Source organism: Chenopodium album, chromosome 22 (genome assembly GCF_948465745.1).
Source record: "Chenopodium album chromosome 22, dcCheAlbu1.1, whole genome shotgun sequence".
Lineage (NCBI taxonomy): Eukaryota > Viridiplantae > Streptophyta > Magnoliopsida > Caryophyllales > Amaranthaceae > Chenopodium > Chenopodium album.
The window spans coordinates 3,524,785-3,548,827 of NC_137855.1; the positions used below are offsets into that span (position 1 = coordinate 3,524,785).

General features: G+C 35.4%; 4 protein-coding genes across 4 annotated transcripts; 2 read left to right on the forward strand and 2 right to left on the reverse strand.

Moving 5' to 3' along the window:
- Nucleotides 1-1,555: 1,555 nt before the first annotated feature.
- On the reverse strand, nucleotides 1,556-10,886 carry LOC145604906 (ALBINO3-like protein 2, chloroplastic). Its single transcript, XM_081660892.1, has 14 exons — nucleotides 10,410-10,886; nucleotides 9,440-9,546; nucleotides 7,955-8,082; nucleotides 7,800-7,871; nucleotides 7,395-7,496; nucleotides 5,809-5,868; nucleotides 5,500-5,565; nucleotides 4,972-5,019; nucleotides 3,753-3,929; nucleotides 3,065-3,120; nucleotides 2,863-2,980; nucleotides 2,567-2,653; nucleotides 2,034-2,143; nucleotides 1,556-1,945 (listed from the first exon to the last, which is right to left on the reverse strand). The coding sequence occupies exons 1-14, from the start codon at nucleotides 10,760-10,762 to the stop codon at nucleotides 1,780-1,782; spliced, it is 1,650 nt and encodes a 549-aa protein (XP_081517018.1). The 5' UTR covers nucleotides 10,763-10,886; the 3' UTR covers nucleotides 1,556-1,779.
- Nucleotides 10,887-11,596: 710 nt separating this feature from the next.
- Nucleotides 11,597-18,198, forward strand: LOC145605456 (dynamin-related protein 4C-like). The gene is made up of 2 exons (XM_081661511.1): nucleotides 11,597-12,432; nucleotides 16,280-18,198. Exons 1-2 carry the CDS (start codon nucleotides 12,222-12,224, stop codon nucleotides 18,196-18,198), a joined length of 2,130 nt encoding a protein of 709 aa, XP_081517637.1. The 5' UTR covers nucleotides 11,597-12,221.
- LOC145606158 (uncharacterized) lies at nucleotides 12,450-14,776 on the forward strand. The gene is made up of 3 exons (XM_081662211.1): nucleotides 12,450-13,448; nucleotides 13,585-13,782; nucleotides 14,334-14,776. The coding sequence occupies exons 1-3, from the start codon at nucleotides 12,450-12,452 to the stop codon at nucleotides 14,556-14,558; spliced, it is 1,422 nt and encodes a 473-aa protein (XP_081518337.1). The 3' UTR covers nucleotides 14,559-14,776.
- A 1,393-nt stretch (nucleotides 18,199-19,591) lies between the features above and the next one.
- On the reverse strand, nucleotides 19,592-22,963 carry LOC145605101 (wall-associated receptor kinase-like 8). Its single transcript, XM_081661120.1, has 3 exons — nucleotides 22,120-22,963; nucleotides 21,901-21,999; nucleotides 19,592-21,083 (listed from the first exon to the last, which is right to left on the reverse strand). Exons 1-3 carry the CDS (start codon nucleotides 22,934-22,936, stop codon nucleotides 19,879-19,881), a joined length of 2,121 nt encoding a protein of 706 aa, XP_081517246.1. The 5' UTR covers nucleotides 22,937-22,963; the 3' UTR covers nucleotides 19,592-19,878.
- Nucleotides 22,964-24,043: the final 1,080 nt, after the last annotated feature.

The following is a 24,043-nucleotide window of genomic DNA, read 5'->3' on the forward strand; positions in this document are numbered from 1 at the left end:
TTAGATGGTTCCACCGATCCAATTGGACTTCTGGAGGATATTAAGGACCATGGTAAACATCTCGGTAATTTTTATTTCCGGACGAAAAAGGTCTAAAAGTTTCAATATTGAAGGCTATAAACATATCCACGTTTTTTAAGGAAATTTTGAGGTTTTGGGGCCTGGTGGCGAAAAGTGGCAAAATTGAAGGTTATAATCCACCCCATTGTTCGAGTACAGGATCAGTTCATTGTCGGTTAAAGCTGGGTTCTCGGGTTCAATTCGAGCCAAATTCCGATCAGATTCAATTTCAGGTTCGAGTTGTATGTGAGTCAGGTTTGAGTGGGTTAATAGATTGTACATACGAGCTCGCGTTAGTGTTAAGTTGGGTTTTGGTTCTAGTCCAATTTCAATAAATATCGATGTGCTCAAGTTGAACCTATATAATTACGCCTTCCATAATTTGATCAGCATTATCAAGATTTTATTAAACCTATATATGAGTAATAGAGAACAAAAGGTATACAAGCTGAATCGGATTGTGGGTTTACAGATTTGTACCAGTATATAACTTGAACAAAAGGCATATAAATTTTGTTAAACCTTCCATGACTCAGGTATAGGTTCTAATTGGGTCGGGTACTAGTTCGGGTACAGGTTCTAATTGGGTTGGATTAAATCGGTTGATGGTTACTCTCAGGTCGTGTGCAGGTTCAGGTTCAGGTCAAAAAGTATTGGATCAAATCGGTTGTCGATAAACATCATGTCAGGTTCAGGTTGAGTTACAGGTCACTAGTTTCACCCCAATTTCCGGATAAAGGTTGGGTTCAGATCATTGCCGTTCAGGTCGGATTCTCTGATCAGGTTAGTTTTTAACAGCTCTAGTACTCCATATTATGAAGGGTTGATTTAACATTGAAAATTTAATACTACATATGAAGTTGTACGTAATAATAGAAACAAAACTATTCCAAATCAAACAAATTAAAATGAAAATAAAAGGTTTATAGGTGGATTGTTACTCCGTATTAGATAACATCACATCAATGATGTGACCAAAATTAAAACAGTTCAATTAGCAGATAAGATTAGGCTATACATTTTGCCACTATTTTCACATGATAATTCTAGATACACTCGTGCACATTTTACAATCATCTTTTCGGAAAGAAAGACAAATTAATTAAAGGCATAAATAATCAATTGAAAACTCATGCGAAAGCACAATCGGTTGGTACATAAGTAGTTAAAAGTAGTTGAAGTACTGGTGACTAACACACATTAACTTCAACAATAGAATCAATTTTAAGGTTGTGGAAAAGACTCAACCATACTAGCCGCATATGAACAAACTATTGTCTTTTCCTTCTTGTTATTCACCTCAACTAGCGCGTCTCATCTTGTTGTTTTCTTTACGCACAACACTAACTTTAAATCATATACTACGCACGAAGTAGACTTTATCAGTGTCCATCGATCCAAGAAGCATCAATCTCTTCCAACTTTTAAGAGAAGCCTCAAGTAAAAAATTAGAGAGATTTGACACTAAAAAAATACCTCCAGTTAGATAATGGAATGGAAGATAAATCACAATACGCATCATGTATAATTGATACAAAAGAATTACATGTTGCTGTTATCTATCTCAGACTTTACTGTCTTTCTGTGCCTACCTATCATGATCCTTATAATAAATTACATGTATATACAAGTTCAAAACTGCTGAGATTGCTCCCATGGTATAATAAAGAATTAAGGGAAAAAAATGTTAAACAAAATTTTGTATCCTTCTAGTAGGTTTCAATAGTCAGCTCTCCGGCTGCTGGCAAGGTCAGCAACAAAATTATCACCTTTATTGATATCTTTTTCTAAGTTCTCCAAATAAACACTATATTTAGAATCATAGGCACAGGCCATGCGCAAATATTTGGCAGATTCCTCTTTACGACCTTCATTGAGTAAGAAACTGAAATCGGAAAAGATAAATATAAGCAACTTGTTTTTGTACTTTTCTACATTCGCGAGACTACTGTAATCAAAACCCTACTCCGTACCTGGCAAAACACATTATTCCCTCATAATAACGCTCCTTTACAATAGCCTCTTCTGGCACTTCAATGTCCTTCATTCTTTCAAAGTGAGCAAAAGACTCAGCTACTTTCCCCTGATCAGAATAGCATAATAACAGCAGGTTAGCATACTACCAAAAGATTAGTACATACACTAGAAAAAATGTCAGGAAACGTAGGTTAGCATCTTGCTACAAGGACATTTATAAAGAGATTCAGTGCCACTGGAAAATTGCAAATTTAGCCCAAATCTAGTTAGAAAGGTCTCTCTGATAGTCTGATAGAGTGAGATGCCAATTTCATTCACTACCTAATGTCATCAAACAGCTCTTTGCTCTTCGTTAGGTTGATTAAATAAGATCAGATATATGAACTTTCCACTTGGCTTGTGCCTCATTTCATTGTCACTAGTAGACTGAACATCATGTCATTGACTTATGCATAATATGCAGAATTCATTCTTGTATGTGATGCAGCTATTAAGCACCTATACACTGATGCACAATATGGAGGTGTACCTGCCGATAATAAGCAGCGCCAGCTGACATAGATGCTTGAATGAGAAAATCGATCGACTCAGCATCAGTTGGTTTCGCAAGAGAGATCTATGACAAGAAGAAAAGTAAGGAAAAGAAAATGTCTTTGCCCTACAGCATTAACCGCAGCAATGGGTAGCTGTAATGTTTCCAGGATCGCAACTTAAAAAAGAACATTAAATTTACACAAGCCTTCCTCTTCAAGAATTGGATTAATAAACATAAATTGGATCACACCCACGTTGTAAACATTCATCCAAAGACATGCAAAATCGAACCTTTGAAATAGCAGATTCTAAATACTCAGCAGCATTTTCGTAGTCTTTCAGCTGAAGCATAGTCTGTCCCATTACAGTCAAAGCTGAATAACACTCAGGATCCTTGTCAAGTGCCAGTCTATTGTAAGAGGTAGTTCAGTTAAGCAATCAGAGAGATGCAATGAGGCCAATCAAAGATAATTACTAATAAAAATAATATTACCTCAGCAACGGAAGTGCTCTATTGACTCTTCCCGCACACAAGTAGGAAACTGAAAGCTGTTTGAAATTGCAATATTAAAATAGAAAAAAAAAATTATTTCACATGATTTTCTACAAGTTCAAGGTACAGTTAATCATTATCTTCAAGAAGTGACTAATCTGACTATCATGTAACAATTTTCTTTAACAAAATCGGGTGTACAATAATTATTATACATCCGTTGTAAAGTTGCCCCTAAATGATCAAAATTTACCCCAATATGTATAAAAGTTACCTCAATAAGTATAAAGTGGCTCAGTACAAATAAAAGTTATATACACTTAATTGGTAAAGATGTAAAGTAATACTTTTTTAATGACTGAAAATCAAATCTTAGCAAATGAAACTTGAAAGTAATTATATAGTTATATTACCCTTATAAACCTTATCTCATTGCCTATATATTTTAAAATTGTATCAGGTTTAAAGTTACCCAAAAAATGCAAAAAGTTACCCTTAATTGGCTAAAAGTTACCCTAATATTGTTCAATGTATACTTATTTAATTGTAAACAGGTGTACACAAAAATTTTTGCCTTTTCATATATATATATATATATATATATATATATATATATATATATATATATATATATATATAAATATTATATAGGGACCATTCTAAAGGGTTTATGATGAAATGCACTCACATTAACCAGTTGTTCAGAGGATAAGTTGAAAGCAGAGACATGTCCATGTTTTTTTGGAGCATCCAGAAGTGCAGACCCGCTTACATTCTTTTCATGATCAACATCCACATTTTCACCCTTGCTGGGTAAGGGTATACCCAACCTTTGGCGAATAGTAGGGTTTTGCAGACAAAGGTTCTGTATCATTTAGTGCACAATAAATGAGCTATGTATCAGAGAATATTTTGTAACCTACACAATAAAATAAGTTTGCAAGGCTGGTTCATACAGAAGGGGGGCACCTCATCATGGCAACGATTGAAGCTAAGTGATCAGTCTATGCCTCTGCCACTGATACCCACCCCAAAACAAAAAAACAAAAAAAAAAAAAAAAAAAGAATACAGAAGCTATAAATAAATCATGGTACTATAGGTCTATAAGCTTCGTTTTCATTCTACGGGTATTTGGAGATGGATGTGTGATGGGGAAGAGGAGGTTGGTGGTGATAGTGTTTAATGCATTCAGTTCAGACTATAATTACAATAAGGCTGGCTTATCAGGAGGGGGAGCTCAAGAATTTAGGAAGTAAACCATGTTAAAATAGCTGTAAATAGGAAAGTTAGGACAAGACAGAAGCCAATTGCAGACAAATGATCTCACACCCTGAAGCATATGGTTTTAAACAGAAGATAACAAATAATTCCAAGACCAGAAATACCAAGAGCCCAGTAAACAGTTCCTATTATGACACCTGGGGGTGGAATTAGTTCAAGAAGGCACATGCTGTCATGCTCCACAATGGAAACAATGAAATAGCCCTCTGGCATCCTCTTAAAAGCACTCAAGCCAACCTTGTGCATTTAAGGAACTGATGGACAATTAGGATCAATTCTTGTATGACATGATTTAAAACAAATCAGCTACTATATACAATATAGCCCATTTCCAACTTGGTGTTACACAGCCTACAAGCTCAAAAGTGAGGCCAGCAAGAAGGATTACAAGATAGCATGAGATATAAGCGTGACTTAAGAATGCAAAATCTGCCAAAAGTGTAAGATTAAAGATCTTAATATCCCTATTGGGTTCTTTCCATTACTTTCAAGAATTATTATTTTTCCCTTTATTTAACGTAGAGACTAGGAAGTAGGTGCACAGGCGATTAAATAAAATATCACAAACCAAAGCTACAAGTTCCCACATTTTTCTTCTCTAAAAGAAAACAAAGGACATACTGACCTGAATAAGGCTTAGAGAACTGTTGGTCAGCCAATAGACAAGACTTCCCTGACAAAACAATTGACACAGTATGAACAGAAATATTAAAAAAGGATGTAAACATTACAGAAGTTTGATATCCTATGATGAGAAAATAGAGATAGAATACTAAGGCATCAACGTTCACAACTAAAAAGAATCACATATTCCATTCTCAACAACACATTAATAGTATAATACTCCATCACAATTCTCATGCGATAAAATTACATTCAGAATACAAAAAAGTTATTCAAAATGCGCAGAAGGTTCCAAAATTCATTCAGCCAATCGAAAATAATTTTAGCCAGCTCAAATGGCACACTTCTCAAATTTTTTAAAACAGACAATACAAACAAATTATTAACTTTTTCTAGTTATTTCTTGGCCTTTTGTCATATACTCGTATATGAAGCACTCAATATAAAGACCATATCTTATAAAATGGGATCCGGGAGGAAATAGAGAGTCAAAACAGGGATCAGCAGAATATTGCATAAGAAAACTAACCTGGGGCATATGAAATCCAACAAATAGCATCGGTAATGTTAGAAATTCCAAATACCTCTTGTACAACTGCAGCCAGAGAAAGAAAAGGGGAACAAAAAAACAAAGGGATGTAAAATACTTATGAGAACCCATAAATGTATATATGTAAAGTTAACAAGTACCATATCCAGGCAGGTTTTTGCATCCATAAAAACAATATATACAGTATAAAAGAAACCCCAACATCTCCAAGAAAGCACTATACAATATTATACAGTTCTATAGAAGAAAATAGAACACATCGAAATCGATAAAAATATGTTCACTCACTTTGGCTAACAACTGAAGCATTCCTTTTTCTTCTGAAGCAAAAGAGGACCTAAAATTTATCTGACAAATAAAAAAATAAAAAAAGGGCTCAGAAGTCATAATGCATAACTGATTTCAGTCCATAAAATTGATTTAACTAATTTCAGTAGCTAAAGTGGAAAAAATAAAAATAAAATAAAATAGAGACAGGAAATTTCCAATAACCAAAATGTAAATAGATTGGTGGTAATAGGCTAATAGCTGAAACCACCTTACATATTTCAGATTCCTGAGTGACAGTATTGTAGATTTTAGGCAATGTAGTCAGAAAGTTCACAATATGGTCAATATCCCATAATTTCAGAGAGAAGATCACTGTTGCAGATTTTGAAAGATGAATGCAACAACAATGTCCTTAATTTTACTTCAAAAGATGCACCTTCAGCTCTACAATGCATATGTCTAAAGCCATACATAAGCAGTACATAAGACATACAAACTTTTTCTGAATTTAGCTCAAACAGAGATATGGTTGGTCCACACTCACAGGACTCATCTAATCAATAGGCAGCAGCAATGACTATCACTAACCAGCAGATGCATAGTGCTATTACAACAGTTTTATTAAACCTAATACCTTAAAATTTAAATGGACATGAATCTAAGATAGGAGTTTTAGAAATTAATACAGACCTTTGAATCAAATGACTATGCACGTCCAAACTTGACATAGAATCCAAAACAAACTGAAACCATCACAGTACAATCAGCATACCAAGAATTCAAAAACTTGTGCCTATCTAAACAGATATTTAAGTTTCATTTCCCAGACTTTCTTTTCCATGGATCCCATCCCACAGAAGAAAGCAAGAAAACATGATATTTCTGGAATGGCAGCCAATAATTAGCTACGTACGACAATATACATCAAAAAATTTAATTCTATACTTTCAGCAAAGAAGTCTTCCCATGGTAACAATATACATCAAATAAAACAGAGCACAAAAGCAAGCCTCTCAAAAAGTCTAATACCCAAGTTTCCCAAAACAGCAGTGAGATAGAGGCCAAACAAGCCTGAAGTTATCAAACAAGGAACAGAGAGTATTGTTGGGAGGGGGGGAGTAAATAACCATCTTCTGCTTAGTCAAATACTCAAATGCAAGAGACCAATAAGTCACTGACCAACTTTAGAGCCCAGGCTCAAATTGCAAGGGGCAGGGCAGCAAATTGCACCGGATTAAGATTCATATATTAGATCCTTCCCTAATAAAATTCGCTCAGCTCAGCACATGACAAGAAAAACAATTGAGGCTACTGTATTATGTCACCCATAATCCACCTAGAGATGGCTGGACCAAACATTAAACACCCTAAAGTTTTACTCCAGAATTACCAATCAGGACGCAAATACAAAAATAATAATTGCGCTTGGATAATTTACAAAAAGCCAGTTATCTAATAAGTTGGTAATGGGGACACAACCATACAGATTTTCAGATGTAAATTCTAATAAGGATGTTAATAACATTAATATGATCATTAAAAGTCACAGTTATCTTTTTTAACTAGTGAAAAACTGAGAATGAAGGGAGGGAAATATCCGTTACCTGGATATTACAAAAATGCAAACCAGCTATAAGTAGAGGTAAGATGGGCCCACAAGGACCATTTGATACTTCAGTCAAATTCTGAAACCATAAGATTCCTTCCTGCAGAAAATTACATTTCAACCTTATTGAGTAGCAAATTAAAAAGAAAAATATCACAACTTATAGGATAAATACTAAATGTCAATTGCAGTAAGAACAAAAGAAGCTTGATGGAGTGGAAGTGTGGAACCATCGATACAAGAGTTAAACTTTGAGCTATATGCCACCACTACACTTGGGCATTTAATACCACATCCCCCCTCAAGCAGGAAAAAAAAGACTTTGGAACACAAGCAAATGAGTATTAAGAGGGCAAAGCATCACATAAAGATGTATCACAACTCAAAGTTGACAGTGACTTACAGTATCAAATCCTGGATACTGATCCAGTGACATTCTCCGGATACTAGCCATCCATAAGATGAAGCATGGGATCTGCAAACCAACGCAAAGCAGGCAAAAATGTCAAAAACATTCACTTTCCTAAAAACACTATAGCACAACCACTTTCAGCTGACCTGGACTGTAAACGATGCCAGAAACCACAAATACGAAGGACACCCTAGCGCCTGTCTTTCCCTCCGAAAATTAAAGAACTGATCCACATAACTTCTTCCTGAGAAAATTGGCGGGATTGGAGGAGGCACTTCAAAAATTCACATGGCAACAATGAAAAAACCAATATGAAGTGTTTGGCATGGTGATCAAAGAAAAAGTATTAAATTACAGACAAAAAGGCACCAAATTTTCTACAGACCTATTTTGTCCGATCAGAAGGTATGTAATGATTGTGTGCCTTAAGCAAGCTAGTTAGAATTTCTAAATAAATGATTAAAAGAAAATTCCCAAAAGGGCACTATGGTCAACACTAATATTCTCAATTGTAAAAAAATCATTCAGCAGTCAGCTCTGATATAAAAGGCTCAGGATTATAAGCAAGCTTGTTCAACAATTATTGATTACTAAATATACAACTAGCAAGTAAAATCCCCAATCAAGACGTGGCCCACAGGATTAAGTCGGGGTGGCTTAAATGGAGAGCGGTCACGGGAGTGTTATGTGACTGAAGCATTCCCTTACAGTTGAAGGGAAAATTCTACAGGATTGTGATTAGTGTTGCTCTATGGTACAAAATGTTGGGCTTCTAAGAAGAAGCACATTAAAAAGATGGAGGTTACGGAAATGCACATGTTAAGGTGGATGTGTGGGAGCACTCTAAGAGATAGAAGAGAAAATAGGCAGATAAACTAAGAGAAAATCGCTTGCGTTGGTTTGAGCATGTAAGACGGAGACCAAAGGGTGCACCGGTTCGAAGAGTGGGACCATGGAGGGCTTAAACAAGGGAGAGGGAGATTGAAAATAACTTGGTTGGAAGGAGTTAGGAAGGATATGAGGTATCTGGATTTGCATGAGGATGAAGCATTGGACCATAAGAGATGGAGGAGGAAGATTTATGTCGATGACTACACGGAAAAATCAAATTTGGTCCATATTAACCGGCCCCACTTATGAGATTGAGGCTTTGATTGATTGAACTTATAGAGTCACCTAAAAAGCTTCAGTTGACATGTAATTGCTCTTAGCAAGCCAATCTACAGGCTATTAGTTAGGCCAATGCCAATATTGAAAACAAAGCCATATGAACCAAACACAAGGCACACATTGGTCAAGTACCCCCGTCTATCCAAAGTTAAATGGACTCAATAACTATTCCAGGGAGTTTGAAGTTGATAGTCCACCTTGTCTATCAAAATAATACGGAGTATACATAAGAATAGAAAGTTCCCACTGCCTCACGTGATCCTTGTCTCGATAAATCCTTAGAACTTATTTTACTAAAGGAGCCATTTAATATGTAAACTCTACAATTGTTTCCAAGTTTAAAAGAGTAACCAGAAAACTCTGTTTTAACCTATAATCAAGTTGCCTTTGACAACAGAAAGAGCTAAACTGCAGAAGTGCATATATATAATGAGTTGATGACGGAGGTAATAATAACATACATTTCGGGAGCATCTCAGCAATCTGCTTCATCTTGTGAAGCTGCAACACTATCCATGGAAATAATGTAATCCTCATAGCCACAGTTGATGATGCAATTACTACCCACCTACCCAAAAAATCCAAAATTACAAATAAATATGATAGATAGTCGAAATTCAGTACTCCCTCCGTCCCTAAATTACATTCTTGTTTGGAAATTTACACGGGAATTAAGGAGGGAAGAATAAGACAAATAACAATAATTAGATAATGCAATGGGAAGTACAAAGATAGATTAGTTATTACTCATGACATGTCATCAATCCTTTGCAAAAAAAAAGGACCAATCACATGCTCCTAATTGAAAATTTTTAACCAATCATATTCATTGTAATTTGGCACAAAGATTATGAGTGAGATTAGGTAAGGATGAGTGAGAAAGCATTAAATGTAAAACAGAAAAAGAGAGTTGATTTACTAAAAAAACTTACCAAAAATAGAAAGGAGGAATGTAATTTTGGAATACCAAAAATAGAAAGGAGGAATGTAATTTAGGGACGGAGGGAGTAGCATATATATGAGCCATAAACCCAAATGTTCATTAGGCATCAATACGAACTACAACAAACACAATTACCATTATTACGATTTGTCTGAAAATTAACATAAACTCCATTGGAATTTGTAATTTCAAGTTTTCAGCACATTAGAGAACATCACCTTAATACCTTATACTCATCCCAACATGAAAATTTCATCCACTAACACAAATAAAAATATACAAAGTGATAAAAGTACATCAATTTATATGAATAATATGCATAATTTATCACAGAAATTACCCAATACTATAAAGTTCCATCAAATTGAAATCAATAAACATAATTACAATCATAATTCTACAAATTGAATAAACATTAACCAATGCTAATCAACAAAATTGATATTTTAACATTAAAACAAAAATTCTTATAAATTTAATCGAATTACCAAGGAAGACCAGTGAGGTCATGAAAACCATCAAGAGCAGAGACAAAATAACGAATCGGAAGAGCAGAATCATCTAGAAGGCGATTAACAACATCAGAAATCTGAGAACCGTCGATAAACCCTAATCTACGAAGCTCCGATTCAGTGACCGAGTTGAGATGGTGAGTGAAGTCGGAGTCAGAAGGTTGAGAGGAGAAGTAACGAAACGACGTCGTGGAGGGGGAGAAGAAGGAGGGAGTGTGATCGGAGGTGGTCGGCAATGGCGGAGAAGAGGAGAGAGAAAGTAGGAATGGGCGGAGGAGAGAGAAATGAGTGCGGCGGAGATGGCCGGAGATGAGCCTCGAGGTCGCCATTAATGGCGGTGGAAATTAGTCAATTTTTGACTGGGGAGCAGAAAGGGGTTGTGTCATTTTACCATTTCTGGAAAAATAGAGGTTGATGTACAAATTTGATTTTTTGGCTTTAGCGTGGCTTAGTTATGGCCTATAAGCTTCGACCCGAGTATACCTAAAGTTAAGTGTGAATGTATATTGTGCTCGCTCGAGTATACTAGATTTTATTTATACACTTCCTCCTTTTTCTTCTACTTGTAACACTTCTCTAAAATGAAAATGTCACAATACTTGCAACACACTATAAAAAGAAAGTTACTTTAGGAAAAAACTATACTATTTCTGTTATTTAAAGCACATGCCCCACTAAATTACACTCCTAACAACCACTCATTCCATTTTAAAGTGTATTATATCATGTGAACCCCACATTTCTTAAATACCGTAAAAAAGTGTGTGTTGCATCTAAAGAAAACGGAGGAAGTATGGATTAGTGGATTACATATATTTGCAGGAACCTTTGGAGAGATAATTCATTTATCTGACATTACCAATTTATCATTCCCTCGCACTTTGAATGACTAGATTGCTATTCATGGTTATATGTTAAGTTATTAACCAAAGTTGTCCACTTATTTACTCATATGCCACTTGATTCACATTACTTTTGAAAATATAGTACTCCGTGTATTATTCGAAAATATCGTACTAACGTACTGTGATCTATGACCCTTTGTGGTAATTAGGTGTTAGCTGATTAATATAGCGGATTGTATTAACTGACTTGATTGGCTGGTTAAATTAGTTTTTTTGACTAGCTAGTTGTAAATAATTGATTATTGTAAATGTGTTTGGTAAATAGATGTTTATTGTTAATTGTTTTAGTGTACTTCGTATTTAATACCCAAAAAACTAATTATTTAATAAGCTAATTGTAAAGAGCTCCTATAAAGAATTTTTTTTGGTTCCAAAGCTTAATAAGATACTTCCTCCGTCCCTCAAATCCTCATTCTAGCATTTATTACTTTTTTTTTTTTTTTTTTTTTGAAAGATTCTAGCATTTATTACTTACATGATGAAGAGAAAGATGTTTTTAATTTAGGGACGGAGGAAATATTTACCAAATATCCAAATTAGCTTTTTAAAATAGTCAAACCTTTAATAATGCTCAATAACCAAAAGATTTCCAAAATTCTTATTACCAAACAGGGCCTATAATTCATAAGCCTCAACACAGCAGTTAAAATGAAGACAACACAATTCACTTTAATCTAGGGTTTTTACATTCATCCTTGCTCCAATTTCTCAGGTAAACGCTAATTCTTTATCAAATTTTTAATGTTCTGCAATTTTTCCATTTCCCCATTTCATATTATCTGTATACAACTAGATTATATTTTTATTATTTTAATATCAAAGTATAACTGCTCTATATCATATTGCTAATGCTTGTACATTTTATCGTATTTTGCATTAGATCATGGAGAAGAGGATTCAAAATTCAGATAGAATATCTAATTTACCAGAACCCATTAAAACGCATATACTTTCGTATCTGTCAACTAGGGATGCAGCTAGAACTAGCATTTTATCGAGCAGTTGGCGTGCATTATGGATTCAATTACCCATTTTTGATTTTGGAAGGTTTAACCTTAATAGCTTATTGGATGTGGATGATTTGCCTAGTGATGATGATGATTCTGCTAGAATGAAAAGGGAGTCAATTGTTAAGGAAAGGGAGGAATTTTATGCTTTTCTTGATAGAACCCTTGGGTCCATATCCAAGTTGGAAGTGCTCAAACTTTATATACCTCAGTATGAGTTGGAGTTGAAGTCGCGGTTGGATCATTGGCTTGATTGTGTTGTTGGTTGTCGCGTTAGAACACTAAGCTTGGAAATTGGTGGTAGGAATGGTCCTAGGTATAGTTTGCCTAAGAGTGTGCTTAGTGTGAACTCCATCACTAAGATGAACTTGAAAGGGTGTGAGTTGATTTCGGCTTCTTTGGCAAATACCCAATTGCCTTATGTGACAAAGCTTAGCCTTGTGAATGTTTATTTAGATGAGGGTTTTATGGGGAGTCTTGCTGTTAGCTTTCCTAATCTTGAGGATTTAACCGTGAAAAATTCCAAGGGGTTTGCAAGGCTTGAAGTGTTTGGTCTCACTAAACTTGTGAAGCTTGATGTTGGGCACGGTTCTGATGAGCTTGAGGTGATTGTGATTGATGCACCAAGTCTTTTGGAGTTCATTTATGTGTATGAAGACGCGTGGGATGAATTTTTCCAGTCATCCGAGATTGAGTTTTCTGATTGCAAGAATTTGAAATTTCTGAAACTAGTTGGTTCTAGCATGTATGATTCTGAATTGAATACGCTTCTTGAATATGCTACTGTCCTTGAAAAATTGTTTCTATATGAGTGCCACAATATAGAAGACGTTTCCTTTTCAAGTCAACATCTAACCTGTTTGGAATTTGAGCGTTGTAGGAGTTTGTTAACCGTTCAAATTGATACTCCCAACTTGAAAATCTTTCACTACGCAGATGATGAGCTTATAACCTTTCGAGGAAAGTGTTCTTTCAAGTTGAAGAAGGCTACCGTTTACCTAAAGGCTGACATTAAGAACGATAAGTGGTATGCTAGACTCGTTAAGTTTCTCTCCAAGCTAGGCAATAGTGAACAATTGTCAATCTGTGTTGGTTTGGAAGAGGTAATATAAGGAATGGTTCTTCCTTTCCTTCACTCATTTTGTATTTCTTTTTAGTCTTTTCATCACATTGCTTTTATGTCAATTGGATTGGAAAACTAATGATTTGTATTTGATGGTGTTGTGTTTGTCAATGAAGGATCTTATAGTTCCAGAAAAAGTGAGGATGAAGTCTCGCCCTCCCCTCCATGGCATCAAGCATTTGATAGTATCACTTCGTGCATCATTTATAAAACGTACTCCTGTCACCTTTGTCGAGGCTCTTTTGTGGCTTGCACCTCGACTAGAGTCTATATCTATATATAATGACTTCATTCCAATTTACAAAGTGCTTAAGGTACTTCATTCTCTCTTGTAGATCATATGATATGTAGTTGCAGTTTCCATTTGATTCCTAGTAAATGTGCCTTTTGTAACACTTAATTCATAAATAGATGCTATTGAGAAAATTTTGGGATTATATATAACTCACTGTCGAAGAAGTAAGCATGTAGACAATGCTAAATAAGGCAACTAGAACAGAATCATGTATAGTAATCATGCATACAGTTACATAATCTCTGCTCAACTTTACTAACATAATTTCTGCTCAACTCTCATAATTGCATAATAATCATGCATGTTCTGTTAAAGATATATTAGTGCATAATTATATATCTTGTGACTTCTGTTAGTGCTTAGTGTGAGATGAATTTTTTTTGGCATTTGACACCTACAATTGCTTGCTAATGCTTCAAAAGGGATTGCCATTGTTTATGAACTTTGTTGCTTGCCATTTTCAACAAGGGTATTATGAAAGATAACAAACTTTTCCTTAATATGCTTCAAAAGAGAACTGGGTAGTGCATGATTCAAAACTGTAAAGTTGTTTGGTCTTCTGCTTTTCAGTTCACGTACGAGAAACCACCGAAAGGCGTGAAAAAATGCGGTTGTTGGAAGACACCTGCCATCATTTGTTGGCGGCACGCCCTTGAAAAAGTATTGCTTGAGAACCAAGAGGGGGATGAAGATGATACAAGATTAGCCAATTTCTTCACTAAGGGAAGGATTGATGAGAAGATGGTGTCTTTTGTCAAGAGTGTGAAGCCTAAAAAGAAAAAAACTATGAAGTGATGTTTCCCCTTTCATTTTGTTTCTAGTCACTGGTTTTTTGCTAGAATTAGGTAGATGGAAAACTTTCAAGGCATTTGAACATATTAAACTGGAATTAAGGTAGTTGCAAGCCGCAACTCTTACAAATATGTAGACTTCGCGACTAGCAGAGTCACCCTTTGTTATATGTCCATCTGAAATGAACATGCGGTGTTTAATTTTGTAAGGACTGCGGAGTTTTTTTTGTAACCATGGGGCTTTGAAAACGAATGTTCATATTTTTTAAGTGCTATATATTCATACAGTATATAGATGTTGCAACTAGCTTAGTTGGCCAAGTGTATAGCTAAGAATTTTGGAGTAGATTGACTTGTAAGAGATGCCAATTTATTAGTTTTTTTTTCCTACCTTTAAAAGTCATTTACATTAGGTACATCAAACATATGTACACTTAATTGGGCATGCTATGAGTTTGTATTATGTGTTGGGCTTGTGTCAAGGAAATTACACTTATTAAATCATTTACAAAAATTCAAACTTTTTTTGGGATTTAAATATATAATACTAGGTTAGTTCCCGTGCCATGCACGATACTTTTCAATAATTGATTTTAAAAACATGACAAAATAAAAAAAAAATGATAAAATATTATTTGTTGGTTTAATATTCACGTTTTACTATTTAAGCCCGTAGCTTCTATTACATGGTTAAAAAATCAAGAAATTAATATATAAATTTTTTTTGTAATAAATGCATATAATTTATAATATGTTTTTCATTCCTTAAAAAAAATTGTCCACATCCACATGTCACAAATTACTTGTATGTTAAGAATATTATTTTTAATTTTTTTGCTTAACTTATTAGTTGTCAATATCATTTACAAAAATTCAAACTTCTTTTGGGATTTAAATATATAATATGGTCTTTTTGTAAATCTATACTAATTTATTACAACATACTGTAGATGTCTATATAGTACTCGGTACAAGTTTAAGTGTCACGTTATACTCGGGTTTTGGATGTAAAAAAATTAAAAAAAAAACTTTGTACTCCGTACTACAAATCATGAATTTTAACTTCAAATAAGAGTACATTAAAGTATTAACTTCATATGAGTAAACTAAGAGTTGTTAATTTGGATTAATTACGGAGTAAAAGTTTTTGCTACTCCACAGACCACACAGAACTACTGTAGTTACTCCACCCACAGTATAGGAATATTAACCATTTCCTATTCCACATTATTAATTTAAATACTCATAAACTCATTATTCAATACTCAATTGGAGATAAAATGCTTTAATCCTCTCTAAATCACTGCTTAACAAGCTTAAATAAACCAAACGTTTCCCACTTCTTTTACTGCACAACAATAATGTCCTGCAACCTGCTTATGCATTGATACTCCCAATCATTTTAATTTTTTGGGTTATCCAAAAGCCTTCATTTACATTTACATTAGCATGTAACACTCCAACTTCCACCAAATCACTCGTAAATTCGTAACATTACACTATAAATACTCATACTTCATAGTTCATACAACAGAAACAACCAACAATTTCCTACTTGTAACTACATTTCTTGCTTTTACCAACTGAAGAAAAAAAAAATGGTAATCCAAAACAAGCCAAAATCTAGTAGTAGAGCAACAAAAACAAACATTAACGATGAAAGCAAGTCACTTGTACCTATTCACACACCACTTAATGCTGAAGATGTTGATATCACCCCACCACCACCCCTGATTTCATCATACAATGACCGTATTCGGCCTCTACTCGATGCAATCGACAAGCTAAGGAACTTAAAAGTCATGAAGGAGGGCATTCAGTTACCAACTATCGTCGTAGTTGGTGATCAGTCCTCTGGCAAATCAAGTGTGCTAGAGTCCTTAGCTGGGATTAGCCTCCCTAGGGGGCAAGGGATATGCACCCGGGTTCCGCTTATTATGCGCCTGCAGCATCATTCTAGTCCTGACCCTGAACTCTTCCTTGAGTATATGGGTAAAAATGTGAGGACTGATGAAGCAAATGTGTCTGATGCAATCAACTTTGCTACTCAAGAAATTGCGGGTAATGCTAAGGGGATATCTAATGCTCCTATAACATTAGTTGTGAAGAAACATGGTGTGCCTGATTTAACTATGGTTGATCTGCCCGGTATCACCCGGGTTCCTGTCCATGGGCAGCCTGAGAATATATATGAGCAGATAAGAGATATTATTATGGAGTATATTACTCCAGAGGAGAGTATTGTTCTGAATGTGCTGTCTGCAACAGTTGATTTTTCGACGTGTGAGTCAATTATGATGTCTCAGAGTGTTGATAAAACTGGGCAGAGGACACTTGCTGTTGTGACTAAGGCAGATAAGGCTCCTGAAGGCTTATTGGAGAAGGTTATGAACGATGATGTTAGCATTGGTCTAGGGTATGTGTGTGTTAGGAACAGGATTGGGGAGGAAACATATGAGGAAGCGCGGTTGGAGGAGGCAAGGCTGTTTGGGTCTCACCCTTTGCTGTCTAGAATCGATGACTCGATTGTGGGGGTTCCTGTATTGGCCCAAAGGTTGGTTCATATACAGGCTAGTATAATCTCTAAGTGTTTGCCTAACATTGTTAAGCAGATAAATGCAAAGTTGAATACTAATGTTGCTGAATTGAATAGTATGCCTCAGAATTTATCATCTGTGGCAGAGGCAATGGCGGTGTTTATGCAGATAATGGGATCTGCTAAGGAGTCTCTCAGAAAGATTCTGATTAGGGGTGAATATGATGAGTATCCTGATGATTCAGGTATGCATTGTACTGCTCGTTTGGCAGAGATGCTGAACAGGTTTTCTGAGCAGCTTCAGTCCATGAGAACAGAAGAAGAAAACACTGAATTTCTGATGGAAGAGGTTCGGGTTTTGGAGGAGGCTAAGGGTATTGGGCTGCCAAATTTCCTTCCTCGTGGTGGGTTTCTTACCATCCTGCAGAGAAAGGTTAAGGGAATTTCCGGAAGTCCAGTAGATTTTGTTAACAAAGTGTGGCAGTACATTGAAAATGTGGTGGTGCAAGTACTGATGCATCACTGTGACAATTACCCTCCGCTTCAGTCCTCAACTAGGAGGGCAGCAAATAGCCTGATCAGTAAGATGAAAGATCAATCTGTTAAGCGCGTTGTGGAAATTGTTGAGATGGAAAAGCTTTCGGATTACACTTGTAATCCTGAGTACATGACCACTTGGACGAAACTTATGACAAGCCAAGATGAATTCATGAGGGTTCTTGAGGATGAGTCTGAGAAACCAGTTGTGAAAATGAAAGGGTTTGGTGAGGTTAAAATTGAGCATTTGAGGATGCACAAGCATGTGGCACAGCAAGCTTTGGACATGAAGATAAGGATGACAGCTTACTGGAAGATTGTTCTAAGAAGGCTGGTTGATTCAATGGCCTTGCATCTGCTGTTCAGTATTCAGAATTTGGTGAATAAAGAACTGGAGTACGAGATAGTGAATGAGCTGATGGGGCCGTATGGGGGAGGCATCGAAAGGATGCTGGAGGAGTCTCCATCTGTAGCAACAAAGAGAGAGAGACTGAATAAGAGTATTAAACTGCTGAAGGAGTCTAAGGATGTTGTCTCAAAGATTATGGACAGAATTGCTCTTACTGAATGAGGGTTCATCAGCACCATGTGAAAGTTTGTTCTTCCTGTTAGTTTCAAGAATAAGATTACGCGCTATTGCTGCATCTCTAGCAGATTAGCAAGTCAGCAGCTTAGTAATGTTTGTTTATGCTTCTACTAAGTTGTCTTATTTTACTTTCAGTTTGTGTGTTTTGTTTTAGGTATTATGATTTGGCTTCCCGGCCTAAACCAAGCGATAGTATGCTCACCTGCGAGTTTGTTTATGCTGTTAAAGTTATCTTGTTGCAATTGTTAGCTTTAAATCTATAATATTTGGGTTCTTATTAAAAAATGCATGCATCTTTCTCCTAAGGAATGTAATATAAAGGAACAAGCAAAAGAATGGTTCTATTTCACTGTTGAATTCATTTTGTTGAATTCATCAGTTAAAATTCATGACTTGCATAATTTGGAATATAAGTAACAGCCAGGAAATTTGATAAGTAGTTTCTCAACTCTCCCGATTCATCATGGTTCTATTTCACTGTCATTGAACTGTTAGCTTTTCGCAGTTTCTTAATCCCGGTTAGACATCTAAGTCCTAGCAGAAGACAAAGGAATTAGCAGGCTACCATAAGAATTCCTATTAAATATTGTGTGCAGGAATTTAAGTACAGAACAGAGCTTCAATAGGCTTATTAGTTATTAGTGCAGAATGCCTTTTGTTAAAGAACATTTGATTAAAATTATGATGGGAAGATTAAAGGTGGTTGCTTCTAGTTATTGGAGTTTTGTGTGGTGCATTTCTATAACTCAATAAATGTCCTTTTTCTTACTCGTTTTAAAAATCAAATCTACGAGAACTAATGATTTGGGTATCTTTAAGTTACTGCAGTTTCTAAACCTGCAACGCGTCTGTTGATTAGCAAGTGCCTAACTGCCTACCAGGCTACCATAAGAATTTATGAGGAACCTTTGAGCTATAGAACATTTTTTTTGACCAAAAAATGATTTAGCACAGGGTATGAGGCTGCTAGCCATTATAAATCTGTGAGATCTCCTGCATGAAGTTGTAGCTCTAGCTTCTGGGAAGAAATTAAACTGTGAAGAATTATAACAGAAGCAACGTGACTGATTTGGCAACGAAAGACATTCTTCTTGATTATAGTTGTAGGCAGGTGATGTTTTCAGTAGCATCAAACACATGATCATTCACCATATTTGCAGAATTAAAGATTGTAGAAGTATCCACCAAGAAAAAGTTGGCATATAGTGAATGCGTTAAAAAGTAGTTTAGGTTTGGTAAATTTACAGTAGGGAGATGTTTGTGAATTTTCAGGTTATTTGCAAATTTCATGTTAACAGTTATAAAGAATTTCCAGATTATTTGCAAATTTCATGTAAACAGTTTTAAAAAAACAGACGGAAAGAGAGAAGCTTCATCATTTCTCAGATCTCTAGCCGGCGAATTATATTAAATGAAAAAACAGTAGATATCAGCACTACCTTAGGAGACAAAAGAAAAAAAATCTGAAAAGCTAAAAATACAAGTATATTACAATGACTTAATACATTCTGTTCACAATTAGCTACATGTTGCACCACAGTTCTTGGACAAGGTATTCAATTCAGGATAAGGTCATCCTAACAAAATACATGCTCAGAAATATAAATTTCATATGAAAATAATTTCATGAAACCTTCCTTAGCTATAGTTTTTAAGTATCTTACATCATAATGTATGTGTCATAGCTCGTTGGACCACAGTGGAGGAAGCACCAGTGTCAACACCAGGAAAGAATGAGCTTGTACTTAAAGAACCAACATGCTTATCACTCAATTCCATCATCACTTCCTTGCCAACCATAGAATTTGGTTCCATGGAATAAGACACATGGGATGACCTGATCTCATCTAGCACAATCACGATTTCTTTCATAGTAGGCCTTTCTTTTCCATTCATATTTAGGCACTGTCTTGCAAGGTTAGCAACAGCAACAAACTCCTCCCCCTTTCCCTCTTCTAAAATCCGAGAATCCAAAATATCAAAAAGAAGAGAATTTTCCATGTGGTACAGAAATTCAACAGCTAAACTAATCCATCCCCCATCATTGGTTGGGCAAATTGGTTTTTTGCCAGTTATTAGCTCAACAAGGACTACCCCGAAACTGTAAACATCACTTTTCGCAGTGAACACATTTGACTGGAAGTACTCTGGATCCAAATAACCATACGTTCCAATAACACATGTAGTCACATGAGTCTGTTCAATGTCAATGGCTCTTGAGGCCCCAAAATCTGAAACTTTTGCTCTAAATTTGGCATCCAAAAGTATATTTGCGGACTTGATATCTCTGTGATAAATAGGAGCAGATGAAGACGAATGCAGGTATGCTATAGCATCAGCTGATTCTGCTGCCATTTGTAGACGCATTTTCCAAGTAACATGAAAATCTCCACTTGCATCATGAATATGCTCATAAAGTGTCCCATTTTGAATAAACTCATACACGAGCAGAGGAACTTCTGTCTCTAAACAACAACCCAGTAATCTGACCACATTCCGATGATTAATTTCAGATAGAATTACTACTTCGTTGATGAATTGTTCTAACTGATTCTCATCTACTTTTCTAGACTTCTTAATGGCCACAATTCTCCCATCCTTTAACATACCCTTATAAACCGTGCCTTGGCCTCCTTGACCAAGGATTCTGTTTTTGTTGAAGTTGTCCGTGGCCTTCTCCAACTCTGTGACAAGAAAAACTTTCGTACTCTTGGCACCCTCACTAGAACATAATTGTTGTTGCAACAGCAAGCCACCGTTTCTCTTGAAGTACTCAGATTTATTTCGAATCTCTCTCCTTTTCTTTACTACTCTATAGATCCCATAGCTACCAAAGAGCAACACCATCAATCCCATGCCTAAGCTAAATCCTGAAACAAGCATCACAAAAACATATAAAAACATTATGTTAAGTTTTTGGATTCATATAGTCTGGATACAAGACTTTAGCACGATAATGTCTCCAAGCAAGCATACATCCTCTAATGAGGCTATACAATATTGTATCTATCCCAAGATAATTGAAAGATGATTATTACTTGTCAATCAAAGATAAGACCTATGATGGTCTGGTTTCTGTGATCAACAATCTGAAATCCAATTATTTATAATAATGAAACTTGAATTCACAAATTAGCAACACCTAGGATGATGTAGGTTGAGGGTATTTAGAATGCAGGTGTGTACATCAAGAACTCAATATCATGGTGATTTGAAAGACGTCGATCTGGACTGCTAGACATCTGAATAAGGTTAGCAACATTATAGGGATGCTAGTCAAGTAGTGATCATAGCAGCATGCTAGGACCATTATATTAAGCTGTAGACAATGATTTCATTATTGGAAAGGAGATAGAGAAAATGATACCAGCTCATTTAGTTTTACAGTAAAAACAACCCATCACCAATCACTTCAAATTCAACCTCTTCAATGGGCTGCATGGCTATTTAGACAGACTCTAATCTCTTTAAGATGCTACAGTTAAGGCTTTCCATTATGGTAAGGAATGAAAAGCCAACCCCATCTAGCAAATACACCTCAACCAATGGATATGTCACATTACATTGATCTGAACGCAAAGTCATAAACTGGATAACTAATCTTATAGAAAAGAAAATTGGCAAATTACAGCTAAGTAAAACGCTTAAATAGCTGAACAAATATCAATGAAGTTCTTAGTTTCTTACCAAGTACTGATCCCCACTCTAACAATGGATTTTTCCTGCAGTAATAGCGATATCCCGTAGTATCACAACCATGCCTGCACTTCCTACATTCCTTCACAACTAGAAAAAAAACAAAGAAAAAAAAAACCAAGGGACTTGATTAGTTAACCTCAAAATTATTAAGTAAAAAACAGTGTCCATGAAGTACGTTAAAAATGATTTGTTAGATAGGTTGTTTACTTTGACATCCATATGGAAGATAAGGGTTTCCTTCATAGTATTCCTGGCAGGAACAACCTTGGTCAAAACTGTCACTTTCACAATAAAAGTTGTGATGATAAACTACTGAATTGGCCTGTATATATGAAGCTGGAGCAGCCCATCTCAGCGTTGTTGGGACTGTGGTTTTGGAGAGCTCGTTTACTGAGAGCCTGTCCATTAATCCTATTCTCATATCAGCGCAAGTAGAAGAATCTGCTGCAATATCAAGATCCAACTCATAAAACTCAAAGGAGCTTTCAGTGTTGTTTAACAAGGCTTGACAGCCTTCAACCCCATATAAATCTTTCTCAATAGTAGTATGTTTTCCACAAACGGTAGCACAACCACTCAAGATGTTTCCACTCCTATCTCTTAAGACGATACTGCCACTGCAACCTTCCATGACAAGAACATTCGACGAACTTGAGAAAGCAAATGGACTGCCTCTAAAATCAATACTAGCATTAGACCTGCATGTATTATGGACAGCAGTTCTTACAAGCAGATTTCGATTCACATACTGATACGACGGATCCAAGCCCTCCCATTGTATATCCATCACTTCTAAATTGAACTTATGCAGGAATGGTTTAGGGGTACGAAATGAAGTGTTACAAATAATTTCATAAAACTTGTTGTAATAACATTTAGGACTGATTCCAAAAGGATATGGAATCAGGACATCACCGCAGTATTCTTGGCAACCAGGCTTGGCAAAGGATGGAGGGGAGTATGATGCTGTTAGCTGCTGTACTAAGCATGCCAGCAGGAGAAACAGAAAAAGGGACATCAGCATTATTGTGTAATGTTTATGTTGTTCCTACTTCTGTTATAACTGCATTGTATTATTATAAGCTAATTCAACTTTTTAAGCAGTGCAACTATGACTTTTTTAAGCAGTGCAACTATGACTTTTCCAAGTCTCCTTTTGTTTTTCCCTTTTGCAATTCTTGAGACAAAAAAAATCAGTGTATTATAATCTTAGCCACAAACTAATGTGACTGGGAGTAAAGTCAACTTCTTAGGGTGTGTCCGTGTGTGTACGTGTGTGTTGAAGCAAGATTGTTACGAAGTATTTGTTACAGTCTTCAACTGCCAATTCTAATCCTTTCCCCCCCCCCCCCCCCCCCCCTAAAATGTATGCATACAATTATAATTTAAGGAATACCTTCTTTATATTTTTTTAAGTTAAGCATTTCTATACCAGTGCAAAAACTTAACGAATCATATCATTAATTATCCACAAGTAAATATTATGACAATAGTAATAATAATAGTAACAATAAGAATAACAATAAGAATAATAATAGTAATAATAGTAATAATAGTAATAATAATAACAATAACAATAACAATAACAATAACAATAACAATAATAACAATAATAATAATAATAATAAAAAACTATTTATTAAGACGACTCCAAGGCCAATAAGTACCACAAGACTATCTTTCTTTTTACATTTATAAATCATTAACATTAGATGAAGGATTAAATGAATATTTGACCGATAATAGTATTATGAGAATTAAGTTAACATAGGACATAAGAGTGGAATAAAATATATACAGTATCTATGTTAACATTATATGAACGATGATCTATATATAGAGACAATATAGAAAGTTGATTCCACTTTGAATATATAATACTTCCAATTTCATCACCCTTTGTTTCTCTAATGCGAGGATATGAATATTTCATCTTCCTTTTCCAACTTTGATTCCACACTTTTTGATCAAAGGAAAGGTACTCAAAATCTTTGTTTCTGTAATATGAATATATGATATTTCATCTTCCTTTCCCACTTTAATTTCACACCCTCCCTGTTGAATTGGAATTCCGCCAAAGTTTTCAACAACTTCAACTACCACCATAACTCCATCCCTAATTCCCTACCAA